At 37.3% G+C, this 19,561-nt stretch overlaps 1 protein-coding gene across 1 annotated transcript in view; it reads right to left on the bottom strand.

The window, feature by feature from the left end:
• Positions 1-19,561, bottom strand: part of Veph1 (ventricular zone expressed PH domain containing 1) — a 368,903-nt gene that overhangs the window by 36,027 nt on the left and 313,315 nt on the right. The window contains 1 exon segment of the mRNA XM_012947429.2: positions 18,540-18,657. Within this exon segment, the coding sequence (XP_012802883.2) occupies positions 18,540-18,657 (118 nt within the window).

Consider the following 19,561-nt stretch of genomic DNA (forward strand, 5'->3'; position numbering starts at 1 on the left):
GGTTAAAGAAGTTCTCATTTCAGATGGCAGTGAGCACTGAGATGACCCAAAAGCCAAACATAGTGCTGAGAAGTGACAGAGGAGTGTCCACCACTGAGACATCTCTATCACACCCTCCAAGGCTTAGGGTCCATTGTAGAAGAGGTTGTAGAAACAATGTTAAGAGCCAAGGGAAGGGTAGGACTGCTTATAATGACACTGTTCAGACAGAAATTGGCCCTGATATCCATGACCTTGCAGTGCCTAGCAATACCTTCATAAGATACTTGTGATAGGAGAAAAAAAAAAGAGGACATCAAAATTAAAGACTAATGGAAAGAGAGAGGGGATATGATGGAGAGTGGAATTGTGGGGAGGAAGTGGGAGAGGGGAGGGAATTATCATGGTTTATTGTCTGTAAACATAGAAGTTGTCAATAAAAATTTTAAAGAAGTCTTTTGTTATTAGATTATTGCTGTGGGTTCTATTTCTAGCAATACTTTCATATGTTAAGTACAAAATTTTGTAAAGGCTGTCATGTATAAAATCATGAATTTATGTTGTATGTTTGTCAAAGATCTTTATGTTAAATTTCCTTTTCATAATAGAATTATAGAAGGTTCCAACCTCTGCAAACAGTAAAGTTCAGGATCTGGGTCAAGTTTTATATTACTGTATGTCATAGGCAAAAGGACTATGTTGTTACATATTACCACAGAGAGATAATTAGTTTAAGTTTATAAATGTTCAGAGAAGTTTCTAAACTGATTTTTTTTTTACTAGGCAAATGTACATGTAAATTTAAGGTATAAAATAAAACCAGAAAAGGAACTGCTGGTCCCCTATTTGGAGACAACTTTATATAGCTTCTAGACTGTTTCATATGAAATATGCATATATTTTGTCAATGTTGAATAAAGCTGTTGCTATTGGGATGATAAGCTTGCAACTCAACATTAATTCACTGCTAATAGATACTATCATAGATTTGTTATAAATATTATTATGAAAGTAGATATTGTAATATCTAATTTGGTATATACAAAACATTAAATTATTAAGATGAAATTGGCATTATTCATAAAAGGCAATATTTGATCTAAATCTTTATGTTTATTGGCTCATTGGGCTCAGTTGTCACCTTTGACCTAAAACCATGGTATTAACCACCACCTTGAACAAGTCTGCCTCATACTATAGCTGTTACCCTGAGTATTTACTAGGTAACATATTGGAACTTCTATTGAAACCAATTTTATCACTTTGAAGGCAATATCTGTAGGCTGGAAATACATACAGGGAACAGATGGGATAGTTGAAATTGGTTTGCTCTAAGAGAGCAACCAGACAACTTTTAATATCATTATAATCCCATCTGCATGCTGAATGGCACACCCTCTTGTGTCACAGCTGACAACTGCCAATGTGATGACTGGAAAGAATCATAAAGAGAAACAAGAGAGATGGCACTTGATTTTTTCCAGAAGAACTCCATCCATTCCCAGGAAAGATTTGAATATTTCTCTTCTTTATTAGGCTAGCCCTTCATTCTATTACCCTCTTGGTCCTTAGGTCTGAGAGGTTGGTTTGCAAGTTTATATCTCACTTGTCTTATCCTTGTCCAAAGTAAAAGTCCTTTACTGTTGAATTGGTGCTTCGTCTTGGTATTGATTTCACAATCAAAAAATGGAAAAGGACTCAGCTTGGGGGCAAAAACAGTTAACATATCCAGAGTGATCTCTTTGAAGCACACACCTTTTTCTTTTCTTTTTTTTTTAAATTAATTTATTTATTTGAGAGACAGATAGACAAAGATAGGCAAATAGAAAGAATGGGTAGCTGGCGAAGATTTTTTCCCATTCTGTAGGTTGCCTGTTTGCTTTTTTCACTGTGTCCTAAAAATCTTCGCCAGCTATATATCTGGTAGAGGATTAATATCTAGGATATACAAAGAACTCAAAAAGTTAAATAATAAGGAATCAAACAAGCCAATCAAAAAATGGGCCATGGAGCTAAATACAGAGTTCTCAAAGGAAGAAATATGAATGGCATATAAGCATCTAAAAAAATGGTCTAAGTCACTAGGCATCAGGGAAATGCAGATTAAAACTACATTGAGATTCCATCTCACTCCTGTCAGATTGGCCACCATCATGAAAACAAATGATCATAAATGTTGGCAGGGATGTGGAAAAAAAGGAACCCTTGTACACTGCTGGTGGGAATGCAATCTGGTCCAGCCATTGTGGAAAACAGTGTGGAGGTTCCTAAAACAGCTAAAGATTGATCTACCATATGACCCAGCTATAGCACCCCTAGGCATATATCCAAAGGACTCATCTTATTTCCTTAGAAGTACGTGCTCAACCATGTTTATGCTGCTCAATTTATAATACTTGGGAAATGGAACCAGCCTAGATGTCCCTCAACAGATGAGTGGATAATGAAGATGTGGCGCATTTACACAATGGAGTTCTACTCAGCGGTAAAGAAAAATGAAGTTATGAAATTTGCAGAAAAATGGATGGACCTGGAAAGTATTATACTAAGTGAGGTAACCCAGGCCCAGAAAGCCAAGTGCCACATGTTCTCTCTCATATGTGGATCCTGGCTACAGATGATTGGGATTCTGTGTGAGAATGAAAATACTTAGTAGCAGAGGCCAGTAAGGTAAAAAAGAGAATTGAACCTGGGTCCTTTGGCTTTGCAAGCAAGTGCCTTAACCACTAGGCAATCTCTCCAGCCCTGAAGCACACACCTTTGACAGAGCTATCCCTGCATTAATCATTAAGTAGTTTCCCTCAGCTCTTAAGACTGCGTTCCAACACAAGGCCTCAGTGGTCTCACATGGAATCATCTTTCCTTGTCTCTTGAACTTCATCTTGTTCCACACCTTTCCCATGCTCTTTCTGCTTTGCACCCATTGGCTTATTTGACCTGGCTGGCTAAATTTAAGGCTTGCAGTGTCCACTGCTGTTTATCTCCACTGGTGAGTTCTCTCTCTCCCATGGAACTGCATTCAGCATAACTTTTTCAAACTTTCTGTCAGCTGGTTTATACAGAAGCAATTTTCAGCTCAGCTCCAGGAAGATTTGTCAGTGATCTTGCAGCAAAAATTTGTGGAGTTTTCAGCAATAGGGTCTTACCATCTATTTCTGATGTGAAACCAAGAGCCTTGGCAATTGTCTGTAATGTTTTAGGGTCATTAGGGACCTCTCTGGCCAACAACTCACTGAAAGGTATTCCATCTGTGGCACTGAAAAGTTTCTACTAGCTATCTATGGCTTCTGGGTGTATTGTCCAAAACAGTAGGTTTCCATATGACTTATTCATACCTTCTTAGATTTTGATTAGCTATCACCACCTTTCCTTTACTCAGTCTCTTCCCTTGACATCACTTAGGCCTTTCCACCCTCATCTCATGTACATACATACATACATACACACACACACATATATATATATATATATATATATATATATGTGTATATACATATACATATATATGTGTGTGTGTGTGTGTGTGTGTGTGTGTGTGTGTGTATGTATAATTTCTGCATCTATTGAGATGATTATGTGATTCTTGTCCTTCAGTTCATTTATATAGTGTATTATATTTATTGATTTGCATACGTTGAACCATTCCTACATCTCTGGGATAATGCCTTAATTGGTCAGGGTGAATGATCTTTCTGATATATTCTTGTATTTTGTTTGCCAATATTTTGTTGAGAATTTTTGCATCTATGTCCATGAGGGAGATTGGTCTGTAATTTTTTTTGTTGTTGTTCTATCTTGGTCTGGTTTTTGTATCAGGGTAATGGTGGCTTTGTAGAAGGAGCTTGGTTGGATTCCTTCCTTTTGTGTTTTATGGAAAAGTTTGAGGAGCATTGGTGTTAGTTATTTCATGAATGTTTTGTAAAATTCACCAGTGAATCCATCTGGTCTTGGACTTTTTTAGTTGGGAGCTTTTTTTTTTTTTTTTTTTTTTTTTAAATAAATGCTTGGATCTCTGTACTTATTATAGGTCTACTTAATGGTTAATCTCATCTTGATTTAATTTTAGTAGGGCTTTTAGATCTAGGAAATCATCCATTTCAGATTTTCAAACTTAGTGGACTGTATGTTCTTATAGTATGTGGTTATGATTTTCTGAATTTCCTTGGTATCTGTTGTAATGGTGCCATTTTCATCTCTAGTTTTAAGTTTTGTCTTTTCTCTCTTTATTCTGGTCAGATTTGCTAAGGGTTTATCAATCTTGTTTAGCTTTTCAAAGAACCAACTCTTTGTTTCATTGAGTCTTTTTTTTGGGGGGGGTGTTTTATCAATTTCTGCCCTAGTCTTTATTAATTATTCCCATTTACTGATTTTTGGTTTGCCTTGTTCTCTTTTTCCAAGGCCTTAAGGTGGAATATTATGTTGTTTACTTGTGACTTTTCTAATTTCTTAATATAGGCACTTATAGCTATAAATTTCCCTCTTAGAACTGTATTCATTGTGTCCCAAAGGTTTTGGTATATTGTGTTCTCATTCTCATTTGATTTTATGATTTTTTTATTTCCTTCTTGATTATTTCATTGCCACATTCATCATTTAGTAGGGTTTTGTTTAGGTCCCATGATTTTGTGTATGTTCTATAGCTTTTCTTCCTGTTGATGTGTAGTTTAGTCTCATTGTGATCTGATAGAGTGCAAGAAATTGTTTAAATTTTCCTGTATTGAGATTTTCTTTGTGCCCTAACATATGGTCTATTTTAGAGAATGTTCCATGTGCTATTGAAGAGAATGTGTATTCTGCAGCATTTGGGCAAAATGTTCTTTAAAAAAAATTTTTTTTTTATTTATTTGTGTGTGAGAGAGAAAGAGAGGAAGAGGAAAGTAGAGAGAAAGAGAGAATGGGTTCACAAGGGTCTCTAGCTACTGCAAACGAACTCCAGATGCAAGCACCCCCCTGTGCATCTGGCTTATGAGGGTCCTGAGGAATTGAACCAGGGTCGTTAGGCTTCACAGGTGAATGCCTTAACTGCTAAGTCATCTCTGTTATGCCTTTGGAGTAAATTCTTCTACTATGCCCTTAATTCCCTTAATTCTTATGTTTGATCTCTTCATAGTGTCCCAAATGTCTTAAAATTCCCACTCATGCTTTTCTATTAGTTTGTCTTCTCTTTGTTGGACTGTCTTCTACTTGGTCTTCTAGTTTAGATATTCTGTCCTCTCCCTGATCCATCCTATTGGTGAGACTTTCTACAGAGTTTTCTATTTGACTTACTCTCTTTTTCATTTCTAGTAGTTCTGATTGGTATTTTTTTCATTATTTCTATTTCCTTACTCACGTTTTGTATTGCCCTCCTTAGTTCATTAACTTGGTTTTCTGTGTTCTTCTTCAGGAGTTTCTTTTCTTCTTTGATTTCTTTGAGTATAGATAAAATACGTTTTTTAAAAACATCTTTGTCAGGCATTTCATCTAAAACAGTCTTGGTGGGGGTAATTTCTGATGGATTTATAATTTTTGGTGTGATTGTATTGTCTTGATTCTTTGTGTTTCTTGTAGTATAGTGTAGAGATTTTTGAATCTTGAATTAATTTGATGATTGGGTTTTCTAATTATTTGCAGTGTCTTAACCACATAAAACCAACTTTATATATCTTCAGTGCAGGAGTTTAAGGTGCCAGGTGTAGCTCTTATACTTCAAAAGAAATACAGAAGTGACCCTAGGTGTTGAATTTGTCTGCTATTCAAGTATTATAGTAGAGTTGGTAAAGCAAATTACTGGCAAATTCTAAAATTCAACTGAGCAATATAGACATTTTAATCAAAACGGGCACAGCATATTTATACAAGCATGGGGATTAAACTAAATAGATAATCTAATAAAGCTAAAGTCCCTTAAGGATTTGTGTTGCTCCATATACTTAACTACTTAACCCTTTCAACACAAGGTTGAGATTTCTAGTCTGAAGTGGGTTCTAAGTCAGCCCGTGGCCAGTTAGTCCCTGCCCTCAATAGTGACTTAAGGAAAAGACAATGGTCCTATAAATCAGGTAACATCAAAGACAACAATAGTCAAAACCAAAATACAGCTTGAGAAGGGTAAAGCCAACCACGAATATATCCTTCAAATGTAATAGATAACCTTTCCTGACATGGAGAGATTATCACTTCTAGTGCAGGCTTATGTATCTGGTTTTGTATCAGTAGCACCTCTTACCTTTCGGGATGACTTCCAATATCACCAGTGCTGAGTGCCCACCTTGATCTCTCTTAGTTCCAGGGTGAATGAGTTCTCTTCATATTCACCACCCTGATGGATGGGGGAAGGTATGCTGTGTAGGATGCCTGGAGTTGTACTGGTACTGCTCAGTTGGTCCCATTTGTATCTCCTTCAGCAGCTGCTCAGCTGGCCCCTGCTTTCTTCTCTTTCAGTTTTCTTGACTTTACATGGAGGCTAATGTTAGTGGAAAATCCCTTCACCTTGTTTCTGCTCCTGAAGCTTGGTGCCACCAGGTGATGAGGTTGGCAGGCTCACATATCAGGGCCATAGACACGTTGGTGGAATTCTGGACAGTTTTCTTCCTTCTGGAAGATCTTGGTCTCTCCTGCTTCTCTGCTGTGGTTGATACACCTTCACTTTTCAGTCAAAGAGTGTATTTTGCTATGTTACTGTTCATTTCCCTCCCTAGGCTGTTTTGGTGTTGCTAGTATGCTGCCAACTTACCTGGAAGTCCCTTGTTCTTGGATTTGATTTGTAATAATTTTTATTGAGAATTTATGTGTCTAAGTCCATCAGGAATATTGGTCTTTAATTTTATTTTTGTTTGTCTCTGTGTGGTTTTGGTATTAGTGTAATGCTGGCTTCATAGAAGTATCCAGGGAGAATGCTCTCCTTTTAAAGTATGTGAAATAATGTGAGAAGCAGTGGTTTTTAGTTCTTTTATAAAAGGTTGGTAGAATTAGGCAATTAATCCATCTGGGCCTGAGAATTTTCTAGTTGGGAGGTTTGTAATTATTCCTTCTGTGTAATTAATTGTTATAGCTCTATTCAGGTGATTTATCTCTTCTGGATTTAGTTTTCATGAGTTATGAGAGTCAAGAAATTCCAGACTTTCAAATTTTGTGGAATAGATTTGCAATAAGTCCTAATAAGTCTTCCAATTTCATAGATATGATCTCCTTTTTCATGTCTAATCTTGTTAATTAGAGTATTTTTCTCTTTTTTTAAATCTATTTGGCCAGCGGCTTATCAACCTTGTTTATTTTTTCAAAGAATCCCCCTTTGTTTCAACAATTCAAAAAAAGTATTCTTTATTTCCAATATATTGACTTTTGCTCTGGTGTTGATTATTTTTTTCCATTTGGTACTTTTGAGTTTGGATTGCTCTTGTTTTTACAAAGCCTTCAGATGGATCATTAAGTTATTTATTTAAGATCTATCTACTTTTATAATGTAGATGTTTAGAGCTAAAAAATATTCCCTTTAAGGACTGCCATCATTGTATCCCATAAGTTTTAGTATGTTTGGTTTTCACTGTCATTTGGTTCTAGAAATTATGATTTTTTTAAGTGACTCATTCATTGTTTAATAGTGTGTTGTTTAGTCTCTAGGAGATGTCATATTTTTTGTTGCTTCTTTTGTTGATTTCTAGCTTCAATGCATAATGATCAAATTAATACAGGTAGTTATGTTAATTTTCTTGAATTTAGGGAGACTTGCTTTATATACTAATAAGATCTATTTTAGAGAATGTTCCATGAGCTTGTAAGAAAAATATGTATTCTATAATTTTAGCGAAATGTTCTGTAGATGTCTGTTAAATTCATTTGATTTATGGTGTTGTTTATCTCCATTGTTTCCCTCTCTCTCTCTCTTTCTCTCTCTCTTTTGTTTGTTTTTCAAGGTACACTCTCACTCTAGCTCAGGCTACCTGGAATTCACTATGTAATCTCAGGGTATCTTTGAACTCGTGATGATCCTCCCACCTTTGCCTCCCATGTGCTGGGACTAAAGGCATGCACCACAATACCCAGGTTATCTCTACTGTTTCTTTATTTTCTGTTTAAATGATCTGTTTATGGATGATAGTGAAATATGGAAATCACCCACTATTATTGTGTTGGGACTTATTTCTATTTTAATGATAAATGAATTTTTCTTTGTAAGAGTTGGTGCACCTGTGTTTGGTGCATATACATTTATGATTTTAATATCCTCTTGTTGAACCATTCCTTGAAGAGTATAAAGCAGCCTTCTTTATCTCTTTTGATTGCTTTTTGTTTAAAGTGTTTTTTCAGATATTAGTATAGCAATAGCTGCTTGTTTTCTATTTCCATTTGCTTGGAATATCTTTTTTTCATTCTTCTACCCTAAGGTCTTGTCTGACTTTAATGGTAAGGTGGGTTTCTTATAGACAACAAAATAGATGGATCCAGTATGACGATCAAGCTTTAAACAGTGTCTTTAAAAAATTTTTTTTTGTTTATTTTTATTTATTTATTTGAGAGCAAAAGACACATACACACACACACACACACACACACACACACACAGAGAGAGAGAGAGAGAGAGAGAGAGAGAGAGAGAGAGAGAGAGGCAGGGGGGGAGGGAAAGAGGGAGGGAGAGAATGGGCATGACAAGGCCTCCAGCTACTGCAAATGAACTCCAGATGTGTGCACTCCCCTGTGCATCTGGCTAATGTGGGTCCTGGGGAATCGAGCCTTGAACCAGGGTCTTAGGCTTCACAGGCAAGTGTTTAACTACTAAGCCATCTCTCTAGCTCTAACCTTTGTCTTTTGATTGGGAAGTTGAGTGTAATGACGTGCAGAGTTATAATTAAGAAGTTTGAGTTAATCCCTGTCAAGTTGAAGGCTTTGCAAAGTTTGTTGTTTACTTTTTTAAAATTATGTTTACTTATTTATTTGAAAGAGAAAGAAGCAGATAGAAATAGAGAGAGAAAGAGAATGGGTTTGCCAGGTCCTCCAGCCACTGCAAAAGAACTCTATATGCATGTGCTACCTTGTGCGTCTAGTTGTATGTGGGTACTAGAGAATTGAATCTGGGTCCTTTGGCTTTTCAGGCAAGTCCCTTAATTGCTAAGCCATCTCTCCAGAATGAGCTTGACATCTTTTTGATCATTATTTGCTTTCAAGTTTGTTCTTTCATCTTTTATTATGAAGTATACTTTTGCTGGGTATAATATTTTGGATTGGCAGCCATGGTCTTTCAAAATTTGAAATACCCTATTCTAAGCTCCTCTGTATTTTAGAGTTTTCATTGAAAAATTGGGTGCAATTCTTATGGGCTTACCTTTGTAAGTATTGAGCTATTTATCTCTAGTAGCTTTTAGTATACTCTCTGTTTTCTGTGTTTAGTGTTATAAGTCTAATTTGACATGGTATATTTCTTTTTTTAAAATTTTTATTAGCATTTTCCATGATTATAAAAAAAATCCCATGGAAATTCCCCCCCACTTTCCCCTTTGACATGGTGTATTTCTTGTCTGGTACTGTCTACTTGATGTTCTCTGTGCCTCCTGTACCTAGATAGACCTTTCTTTTGTAAGATTTGGAAAATTTTTATAAATTTTATTGGTGATATTCTCTGTGCCTTTGGCCTGTAGTTCTTACCCTCCTTGTATGTCCATGACCTGAATATTTATCTTTTTAAGGTGTCCCACATTTCCCTAATGTTCTATTCACACATTTGGTAAATTTGTCATTGATTTTGGGCTCCTTATCTGTTTTCTCTATCTTTTTCTCAAGCCCTTACAGTATGTTTTCTACATGATATATTCTGTTGGTGAGGCTTTCTTGAGAGTCTTTTTTTTTTTAAAATTTGTTTTTCAAAATTTGAATTAATTTTATTTCCCCTATAGAGAGTCTTTTTTAATGAGTTATTTCATTTTATAACAAATATTTTTATTTATTTCTTTGTAAGCAGAGAGACAGACAGAATGAGCATACCAGGGCTTCTAGCCACTGAAAACAAACTCTAGATGCATGTGCCAACTTTGTGCATCTGGCTTTATGTGGGTACTGGGGAACTGAACTTGGGTTAATAGCCTTTCTGCTCAGGCAAATGCCTTAACTGAACCTTTACTGGTAATCCATTTCTCTCCAGCCCTGAGTTCTTTATTTTGTTATTGATTCTTATCTATTTAATTCAGTTGTCTATTGGGTTCCTTTTGCTTCTCTTCCACTTTATTCAGCCATTTATTGAGTTCTTTTTTCTTTTTCTTCCATTTTATTCAGCTCTTTATTCATAGCCTTTTAAAGTTTCCTGAAGATACTTACTGTAATTGCATTTTGGAATTTTATATCTGGAGTTTCTTTAAATTAGTTTTTGTTGGAAGCTTCCTCTGTGGGACTAAGAATTCTTGGTGGGGATATCTTGCCTTGGTTCCTTATTTTGCATTGGCCTATCTCAAGGGAAATCCTTTTGTCTTACTGAGAATGCAGCAACAACAGCTCTTGTACAGTGACGTGGCCAGTCTAGACTCAGGGAACCATGGCAATCTATCCACAGATTTGGGCTGGGCACATTGGAAGCTGAGCAAGGCTCTTCCTTCTGTGTGCAGAGATGGACCTTGAGTGGCCTGGCCTACTTAGAGCCCAGGGCTGTGAATTATGGTTGTCTTGGGAGTTCATATTGTGGTTTGGAAGTGAAGCAAGTGCCAAATTGGCTTGATCCCCAATCCTAGGCACTGGGTACTGGGACTGCATAGGGTGAGGGGGAGTGCTCACCTGTACCCCCAGCCCACTCAGTGCTTGGAGCTGAGAAGTATGATCAGCTCCCAAGTTCTACTATGGGTGGAGCAAGCAGGCAAGCAGGCTGGCATGTGAAATCAGTGCCAAATGGGCCTGATCCCCCTATTTTTGCTATGCTTTTTAAAAAATTTATTATTATTATTATATTTTATGTATCTATTTGTTAGAGACAGAGAGAGAAGAGGATGAATGGGTATGCCAGGATCTCTAGCCACTGCAAACAAACTCCAGATGCATGCATCACTATGTGCATCTGGCTTGCATGGGACCTGGAGAATCAAAACTGGGTCCTTAGGCTTTGCAGGCAAGTTCCTTAACTGCTAAGCCACCTCTCCAGGCCTCCCCTTTTATTTTGGAGAGAGAGAAGAAGAATGAGCAAAGTAGAAAGAGAAAATGGGGAGGCCAAGACCTCTTGCTTCTACAAACAGACTTTAGACACATGTGTCACTTTGTGTAACTGCCTTTATGTAGCTGCTGGGGAATGGAACCTGGGCCATCAGGCTTTGCAAACAAGTACCTCTAATAGCTGAGCCATCTCTCTAGACCCACTATACTTTTAATAGCATTTTTACTTTATTTCATTTAAAGTAATTTTTTTAAAATTTTCTTTGTTTATTTTTATTTATTTATTTGAGAGCGACAGAGAGAAAGAGGCAGACAGAGAGAGAGAATGGGCACACCAGGGCATCCAGCCACTGCAAATGAACTCCAGACGTGCATGCCCCTTGTGTATCTGGCTAACATGGGTCCTGGGGAAACGAGCCTCATACCAGGGTCCTTAGGCTTCACAGGCAAGCGCTTAACCGCTAAGCCATCTCTCCAGCCCAATATATTTTGTTTTTAATTTTTGTTCCCTTTCTTGTATTTAATTTGTTAGACTTTTCTCATTATTGGACATTTTTTCTTGTGCCCCGTGTGTTTTCTCTCTTTTTAAAACCTACACTTTCAGTAGTATTTTGATTTAATCATGTTTTTCTTAAAAAATATTTTGCTTCTTGTTTTCTTTATTATCATTTATACATTTAATTTTTAATTAAAGTTTAGATTAGCACACAAATCATGACATCTTCACATTTATCTAATTTTGTTTATATATACTTTCATTATTAAAAGGTCTTTTTCTTTTTTTTTTTATTATTTAATTGAGAGTGACAGACACAGAGAGAAAGACAGATAGAGGGAGAGAGAGAGAATGGGCGCGCCAGGGCTTCCAGCCTCTGCAAACGACCTCCAGATGCATGCGCCCCCTTGTGCATCTGGCTAACGTGGGACCTGGGGAACCGAGCCTTGAACTGGGGTCCTTAGGCTTCATAGGCAAGCGCTTAACCGCTAAGCCATCTCTCCAGCCCTCTTTTTCTTTTTTTAATTATATCTTACTATTTCTCTTCCCTTTCAACATTTGTCTTCATTCCTTTTCTTTTATCATTTTATTCATTTTACTCTGGCTCTCCTCTATTTTTTCCTTTTTTTACTTTACTTTTAATATTTACTTCAAGTGTAACTTCATAGAACACTTGTATATTTGCCATTTTCAGTGTATATTGGTACAATCTTAATGGACTTTAACTGATTTTGTCTGTTTTCTCTATCTTGTTTGATTTAGTGTTATTGTTATAGCATTTTGTTTCTTTTCTCTGGTGTTGCTGAAGAGTGAGTTTTCAAGTAATGGTTGCTCATGGAAAAGATCCCCAAATCAAGCCATATGACCCAGCTTCACCACCCTTGGGATATACCTAAAGGAAGGTTAATCATCCTGCTAGAAAAGTACACATTCACATTTATTGCTGCTATATTATGAATAGCCAAGATATCAAAACAGCCTGGATGTTCATCAACAGATGAATGGAAAAAGAAAATGTGGTATATGTACCCAATGGAGTTTTATTCAGACATAAAGAAGAAGTTCTTTCATTTGCAGGAAAGTGGGTGAAACTGAGATAATCATTGTAAGGGAATTAAGCCAGGCTCAAAATACAAAACATTGCATGCTTTCTCTCTTGCAAAGAATCTAGATTTGAATATACATACCTGTGTGTACACATCCCTACAATATGAAAGTAGGAGGGGACTATTAGAGGAGAAGAATAACTTTGAAGGGAAGTCATAATAGTGTGAAATGAGAGTACCCTGTTTCAAGAGAATGTTGCTAAAATGAAATGACCTTTTAGAGCTAAAGCTTTTAGTAGAAGAGCTAGAAGCACTATGACAAAAGTGGTATAGTGGGGTAAGAAGTAGTGTGGGTGGGGGCCAAGCTGGGAAATCCAAAAAAACAAGTGAGTTTTGTATGAGTTCCTGGGACGAGGCTGTATCTGGGCTCAGACTACATGAGAGAAGTAATTGGAAGTCAATGGAGACATATATAACATAGAAGCAGAAGGAGGACCTCCAGCCACTGCAAACGAACACCAGATGCTTGCACGGTGCATGCATCTGGAGTTTGTTTGCAGTGGCTGGAGGCCCTGGCACTCTCATTGTCTCTCTCTCTCTCTGAATCTCTGTCTGTTTCTCTTTCAAATGAATAAATAAAATATATTTTTTAAATGGTGTGTATGTAAAGTTGTACATGTATGCACTGGTGTTAGTGTGTGTGTATGTGTGTGTGTGAGAAAGAGAGAGAGAGGTGGGGGAAGAATGAATGTGGAGGTTAGGCAGCAGCTAGATGAAAACTACACTGAACTGGAGGTTGGAAGACTTGCAAGGGAAAAGGAAAAAGATTTTAAGATAATAAATTTATTGGGTTGATGGCCGTTTTTGTTTTTTTTTTTTTTCTTGTCTTGCCATTGTTCAAAGTTATCTTGGAACAAAGTGGGATGAACTTTTATGTAATTAGTACATATGCAATAGTCACTAGCAGAATGTAAATGTGAAACTGTGATGCTATGTACAACCACAACTGTGCCGTTTGTTTTTGGCACTAACTTAGCAATAAGACCATGCTTTAATACATGTGGGAGGAGGAAACACAGATAAATATAGCATTGCAGAAATACAAACAAGTTCTTTCATTATATTTAAAGTTCTATGAAAGTGACAGTGAAGAATTAAATGGAAAAGTTTCACATTAATGGACTCATAAGCTGCTTGTGCCTTAAGGGCTGGGTTCTCAGAGATAAGTTAGCCTATATTCATGATGGCATTTGGAGCAGAAAGTCATCTAGCCCACAAGAATGGTATGCATTAAAGGGAGTCCAATTGCAGATCCCAGCCAATTCTAGCGTTGGTAGAAAATTCTCATGGAGGAGGCCATCGTTATACTAATTTCATTTTGAAACCACTTTTGTTTGCCCATGTGACAGAATGCACAGCAAGCTCTCACAATGCAAATATCTGAAATCAGTTCTATAAAGGAATCATGACAGAGAACTCTCTTAAAAGAATTATTCCATTTTCTTTTAAAACCCATGAGACCTCCTATGGACAGTTACATTCAAATTATGAATATCAAGTGACTCAGAGAGTGACCACACTGGATATTATTCACATTTATATGAATTTATATGAATGCCAAAAGCTCAAGCCTTGAGAAACAGGAGTGAAAGTCACAAGATTTTCCTCCTACTTTAAGAAAAGTGAGGCTGAGTAGAAAGCCAGATAAAGCCCCAGGACAATCCCTCTGACTGGCCCTAACTGTGACAGATTCTACACAGTTCTGGGACTTGCAGAAAGCTTTACACAGCTTTCTAGAAACCAGTTACCTTCTGTTAAATTGACTTGCTCGGTCTCTATTGTCTCATTCATGTGGAGAAGTGATCTGCAATGAACATCACCAGACAGCTCTCTGGGGATTCCTGAATTATTTCTGTGCTTTTGTAATCATCTACTTTTACTTTTATAAAATGATTATCAAAACTCAGCCAACAATTAGACTGGAAATAGCTTCTATTGTAATTATTGGCCACATGTAGTAATTACACACACATTACCATATCAGTGTTCCTTTTCTTGTAAAATAAATCACCAAGGAAGTAGATCGCATCTCAAAAATTAAACTTCTTTTGGCATTTATAATGGATTATGACATTATGGAGCAAAGGTTCTTGTACTTCCAAATATTCCATGTGTTTAACTTGGATTGGCCCTTAGAGGCTGAAATTTCAGGTTTTGGAATTAGCCTGTCTGCATTAAAATCTTGATTCCATCCCTGTGTAGTTGAATGACTTCTGAGAAATTAACCTTTCTGTATTTTGGTTTTCTTATCTGTAAAATAGTCAATAATGCCAAAAAGTTGAGAAAACCACATGTATAGCTATGTATATTGTAGTTTGACAAATTATAGCCATTTCAGGACCCTATACTTTTCCAGCATTTAGTTTTCCTTGACTTTTACAGAATTGGATAAAAATATTATCTTGAGAATTAGATATTCAACTCTAGTGAATCTCTGTTGTTGATGATGGAGGTCTTAGGAATATAGTGATGAGTCATTTACCTGAAGAGTGGGAAGTATGTGAGATGACCTTGGAAATTGGTTGATGGATTATTGATTTCTGAAAGATTCCCATGGTTTGGTCTGTATATTGTAAAGGGCATTTTATATGTCTTAATTTCTTTCCTGATGATAAGTTGCCTCTTGGATTGACATCTATAAAAATGATGGCTAGCAGTGAATAAAACACTGGAACACAGACTATGTGACAATAATTATTGCATCATTTAAAAAAATACCAACAATCCAGTATATTCAGCCTCTCTTATATTAGAGTCCAATTCTCCTTCACATTCCTCCTTTCCATGGTTGGCAGGACCCCTGGCCCTATGGAGGCACTGGTGAAGCCCGAGCAGTATTCAGCACACAGTCAAGCATAGTACAGTAAGGCTCTATGACAGGTGGGAGAGTCTGACCTTTTGGTGTATCTGTGGTGACTCCTCTCATGGAGGAAAAAGGGCCAACCTTCACTTACTAGGTTCTTGACATCCTAGATAGGGCATAGTGGTGTGTTTGATATGGTTGACACACAGCCATCACATTTTAATACTTAGGGCATATTTATCTGCTATTTTTAAATTTCTTACATTTGCTGATTCAACAAATATTTATTGTATGTTAAAACAAGAAAAGGAAATATGTAATGTGTTTTCTTAGATGCCTTATGGCCCTACCTAGCAGTCCCTTCATAGCAATCACTGTACCTTGTTTATATTTTTATCTCAAAGTACAACAGCAATGCATTGCATAATAGATGAACAAGTCCTAGGCTATCTATGTATGACAAAGCAACATGTTCATTCCTAAAATGTAGGATTTAAGCATAGTGTAATTGTAAAGCTATCTCCAGGAACAATACATTTGGCCGTGGGATTATGTTAGCTTTCACTTACACATATAATTTATATGCTTATATAAAAACAAGATAGAATCAATAACACACATAAACTCTTCAGGGAGGCAAGTTGCTATTTTTTTTTTTTTTCCTGTGAAAAAGCTAGAGGATTTCTCTCAATCTTGAATCCTATTTTATGCAGGAAAATAAATGAGCAATGAAATCCAAACTCGCTGCCATTTTCAAGGCCAAACATTTTGATTCAATATGTTCAACTATAAAATAGTTGGCCTTGTGAGAGGTTTTATTGCTATATGTTCTCAGTCTATATTTAACTGTGAGGAGCACAAATGAGAAAAGAGAATGTGAAAAATATTCTCTTCAGTGCATGGCAGTAAATTTGAGAAAATATATATTAAAGGAACATGAACTTTCAGCCCCTTTTCTGAGGGGCTCATACCCCAGCCATACCTGGCCAAATTCTTCTTGAATCAAGGATTCAGTCTACTTGGAGTGGAAACTCTTCAGGGCCCTCTGAAAGTCTCCTGAGGTAAGTCTCTCACTTCACTGTGCTCACACGTGATGCTTTTTCTCTAGGCTGTATATATTTCATATGTGGTAAACTCTAGTGGAAGGTTTTATAATGTATGTGTTCAGTTCCCTAATTCTTGAGTTAACTTTGTAAAACTTGGGATGTTTCCTCTGGCATCAGCTCAATCCAGACTGTAATCAGTGACAATCTGTGCCTTACAAAAACTGGCATCCTTAGGGCCACCTTCTTCCTTCCACACCTTTTCCATGGGGTAATGCATTTTAATAGGTACCTCTCTGTGAGCCCTCCCATCTCCATCTGGCCAAATGAACACACTCTCTTTATTCAATCTCAAGATCTTGGCAGTTAACAAGAGGATAGACTTGCCACAATGGGTAATCTTAAAGATGTACAAAATCCTAAAATTAAAGGACTACATGTAGGAAGCATAACCAGTCACTTTTTGGAGAATGGCTCACCTACAAAATGCACTTGTGTCTTATTCACTAGACTTTAAAACACTTGCTGCCTAGGTCTAAAGTGCCGTTCCAGAGCAGTCTTGGTATTAAGAATGACTTTTCTTTGTTTTTTTTTTTTGTTGTTGTTTGTTTGTTTGTTTTTTGGTTTTTATTTTTTGGTTTTATGTTGTCTCGGGGTGGCCTTGAACTCACAGCAATCCTCCTACTTCTACCTCCCAAATGCTGGGATTAAAGGTGTGCACCACCACACCTGGCTAAGAACTCTTTTCTTATTGGGCAAATTAGTCATGAAATATTTCATTTTCAAGAATAGCATAACCATTTAGACAGACATATTATCAACTCTTCTCTGCTTAGATTGAACCCAGTGTAACTAGCATACAAAATGGTATTCTACTTCTGTGTGGGTAGTTACTAATCTCTCTGTGCTTCGGTTTACCATCAGGAAAGCAGAACTAATATTAGCATTTCACTTTAAGATTGTCATATTGATTTAGTGAGATAAGGTATCTTACAGATTTAGCCACAATTGTTTTTAGACAGTCGACAACTAAATTCCTTGGACAGCAGGAAAGAAACAGAATAGTGAATAATTAGTCAGTGCTCAAATAATTCCTTACTCTTTAATATATTTAATTAATTTATTTATTTGAAAGAGAGAATGAGGTTGCGAGAGAGAGAGAGAATGGGTGTGCCAGGGCCTCCAGCCACTGCAAATGAACTCCAGATGCGTGCACCCCCTTGTGCATCCGGCTTATGTGGGCCCTAGAGAATCGAACCAGGATCCTTTGTCTTTGCAGGCAAATGTCTTAACCGCTAAGCCATCTCTCTAGCCTAATTCCTTATTCTTTAAATGTTTCACTATTTACACCAGTCATCCCTCAAGCAGCCTTGTACGAGGAAACTATGAGTTCATATGGTCTGCATACTCATTCACTTCTTTAGTGTGCTTGGAGTGCTTTGAGGCTCTGGCACAGCTAGATGGAACACTTCTTTTTCTTTAACCTTCAGGGCCATTTGTGTGAGAAGACACTTTCATACTAAAATGGCTCTTCTTTCCCTCTCTCCCTCCCTGGCTTTTTCTCTCTCTCTCTCTCCCCCTCTCTCTCTCTTTTGTGTGTGTGTGTGTGTGTGTGTGTGTGTGTGTGTGTGTGTGTGTGTGTGACACTGAACCCAAGGCCTCATGCTTGTTAGACCACTGAGCTGCATTTTCAGCCCAATAGCACTTGATAACCACTTATAGGTAAGGGATTATTTTTCTCTTGCTTATTACTGGATCCATGTTTCTCTTCTTCCCCACATCTTGTCCTTTCTCTCACACCCACTCTGATAGATGACTTTCTTAGTATGAAGAGAGATCAGGCCTACTCTGGTAATCATTATAGCTTAGGGTATTTACCAAGGAGAAGGTAGATCTGTCAATCTGAGGGGTACACTGGCTCTAGAAACAGGCGGGCAGGAAGGGCTTTCACTGGCCCCCTGTCAAGCAGAGGCCACACTGCTCTGAGCAGCAAGGGGAGTTCTTACCAGTTGCTTTCTCAGGGTTATTGCACATGAAGCACTGCCATGTCCCTGCTGCTTGACTGAAGGCAAACACGTCAAAGAACCTCACTTCTTCCAGATGGAGCTGTACCTGGTTAAGGTCCTGTTTCAGGAATATAAAACACACACACAAAATGAACCTATTTGAGTGCTTTTTCGGGAAGATTGAGGGCATTGCAGTGTGAGGAGAGGACATAGAACCTGAAGTTGCCCAGAATTTTCTTATTTCTGGCAGAAGCGCCAGAATTTCTAAACAAAGGGGACAGGACACCCATGTAGTAGTACAAATGCAGGAAACACTGCTGGATGATTTGCTTTTTATTTAGGTTTCATATAAAAATTTTTCTGGGGATGGCTCAGTGGGTAAGAGTGTTTGGGCATAAGCATGAGGACCAGAGTTTGATTCCCAGGACCCATGTCCATGACCATGAATGCCTTTTACCTCTGCCCTAAGGAGGCACCCCATGTGCATGCAGGCATGGGCTTTTGGACACACACATGCCACATACACAAAAAGTAAAATAATTTCTAAAAGTTTTCCTTCCCTCTTTTATATTCATATTAAACTAGAAATCAATTACTCATACCAACAATATAGGGAGTGATGAAAAATATGTGGCTGGGCTTAACTCATGAGCCTTATCTCTATGACTGTTTTAGTCTTAGGTTTTATTGAAAATGTAAATGCAAATTTTGTATTCTATTCCGTAATGTGGATATTATTTTAATGGAAATAATATCTTAATTTGTTTATCATAAACTAGTGAGCTTCCACCCTCCCTGTGAGTAGCTGAGTGGAATCTGATATACAAGAAGGATGCCCATGTTTAGGTGGCCTGTGGCACCCTGACACGCTGTTGCTTTAGAAGAGGCAGAGGGGAGCAGCTACATTAGATTCTAAGACATGATTAGCCTAATCAAATCAAGTATTTCCACTGTCCTCCAAGGTTTTCCCATTATGTAAATAACTTGTGTCTTTCTTCTACAGTCAGGCTGCAGTCTCCAAT

Source organism: Jaculus jaculus, chromosome 11 (genome assembly GCF_020740685.1).
Source record: "Jaculus jaculus isolate mJacJac1 chromosome 11, mJacJac1.mat.Y.cur, whole genome shotgun sequence".
In the NCBI taxonomy this organism is placed as follows: Eukaryota; Metazoa; Chordata; class Mammalia; order Rodentia; family Dipodidae; genus Jaculus; species Jaculus jaculus.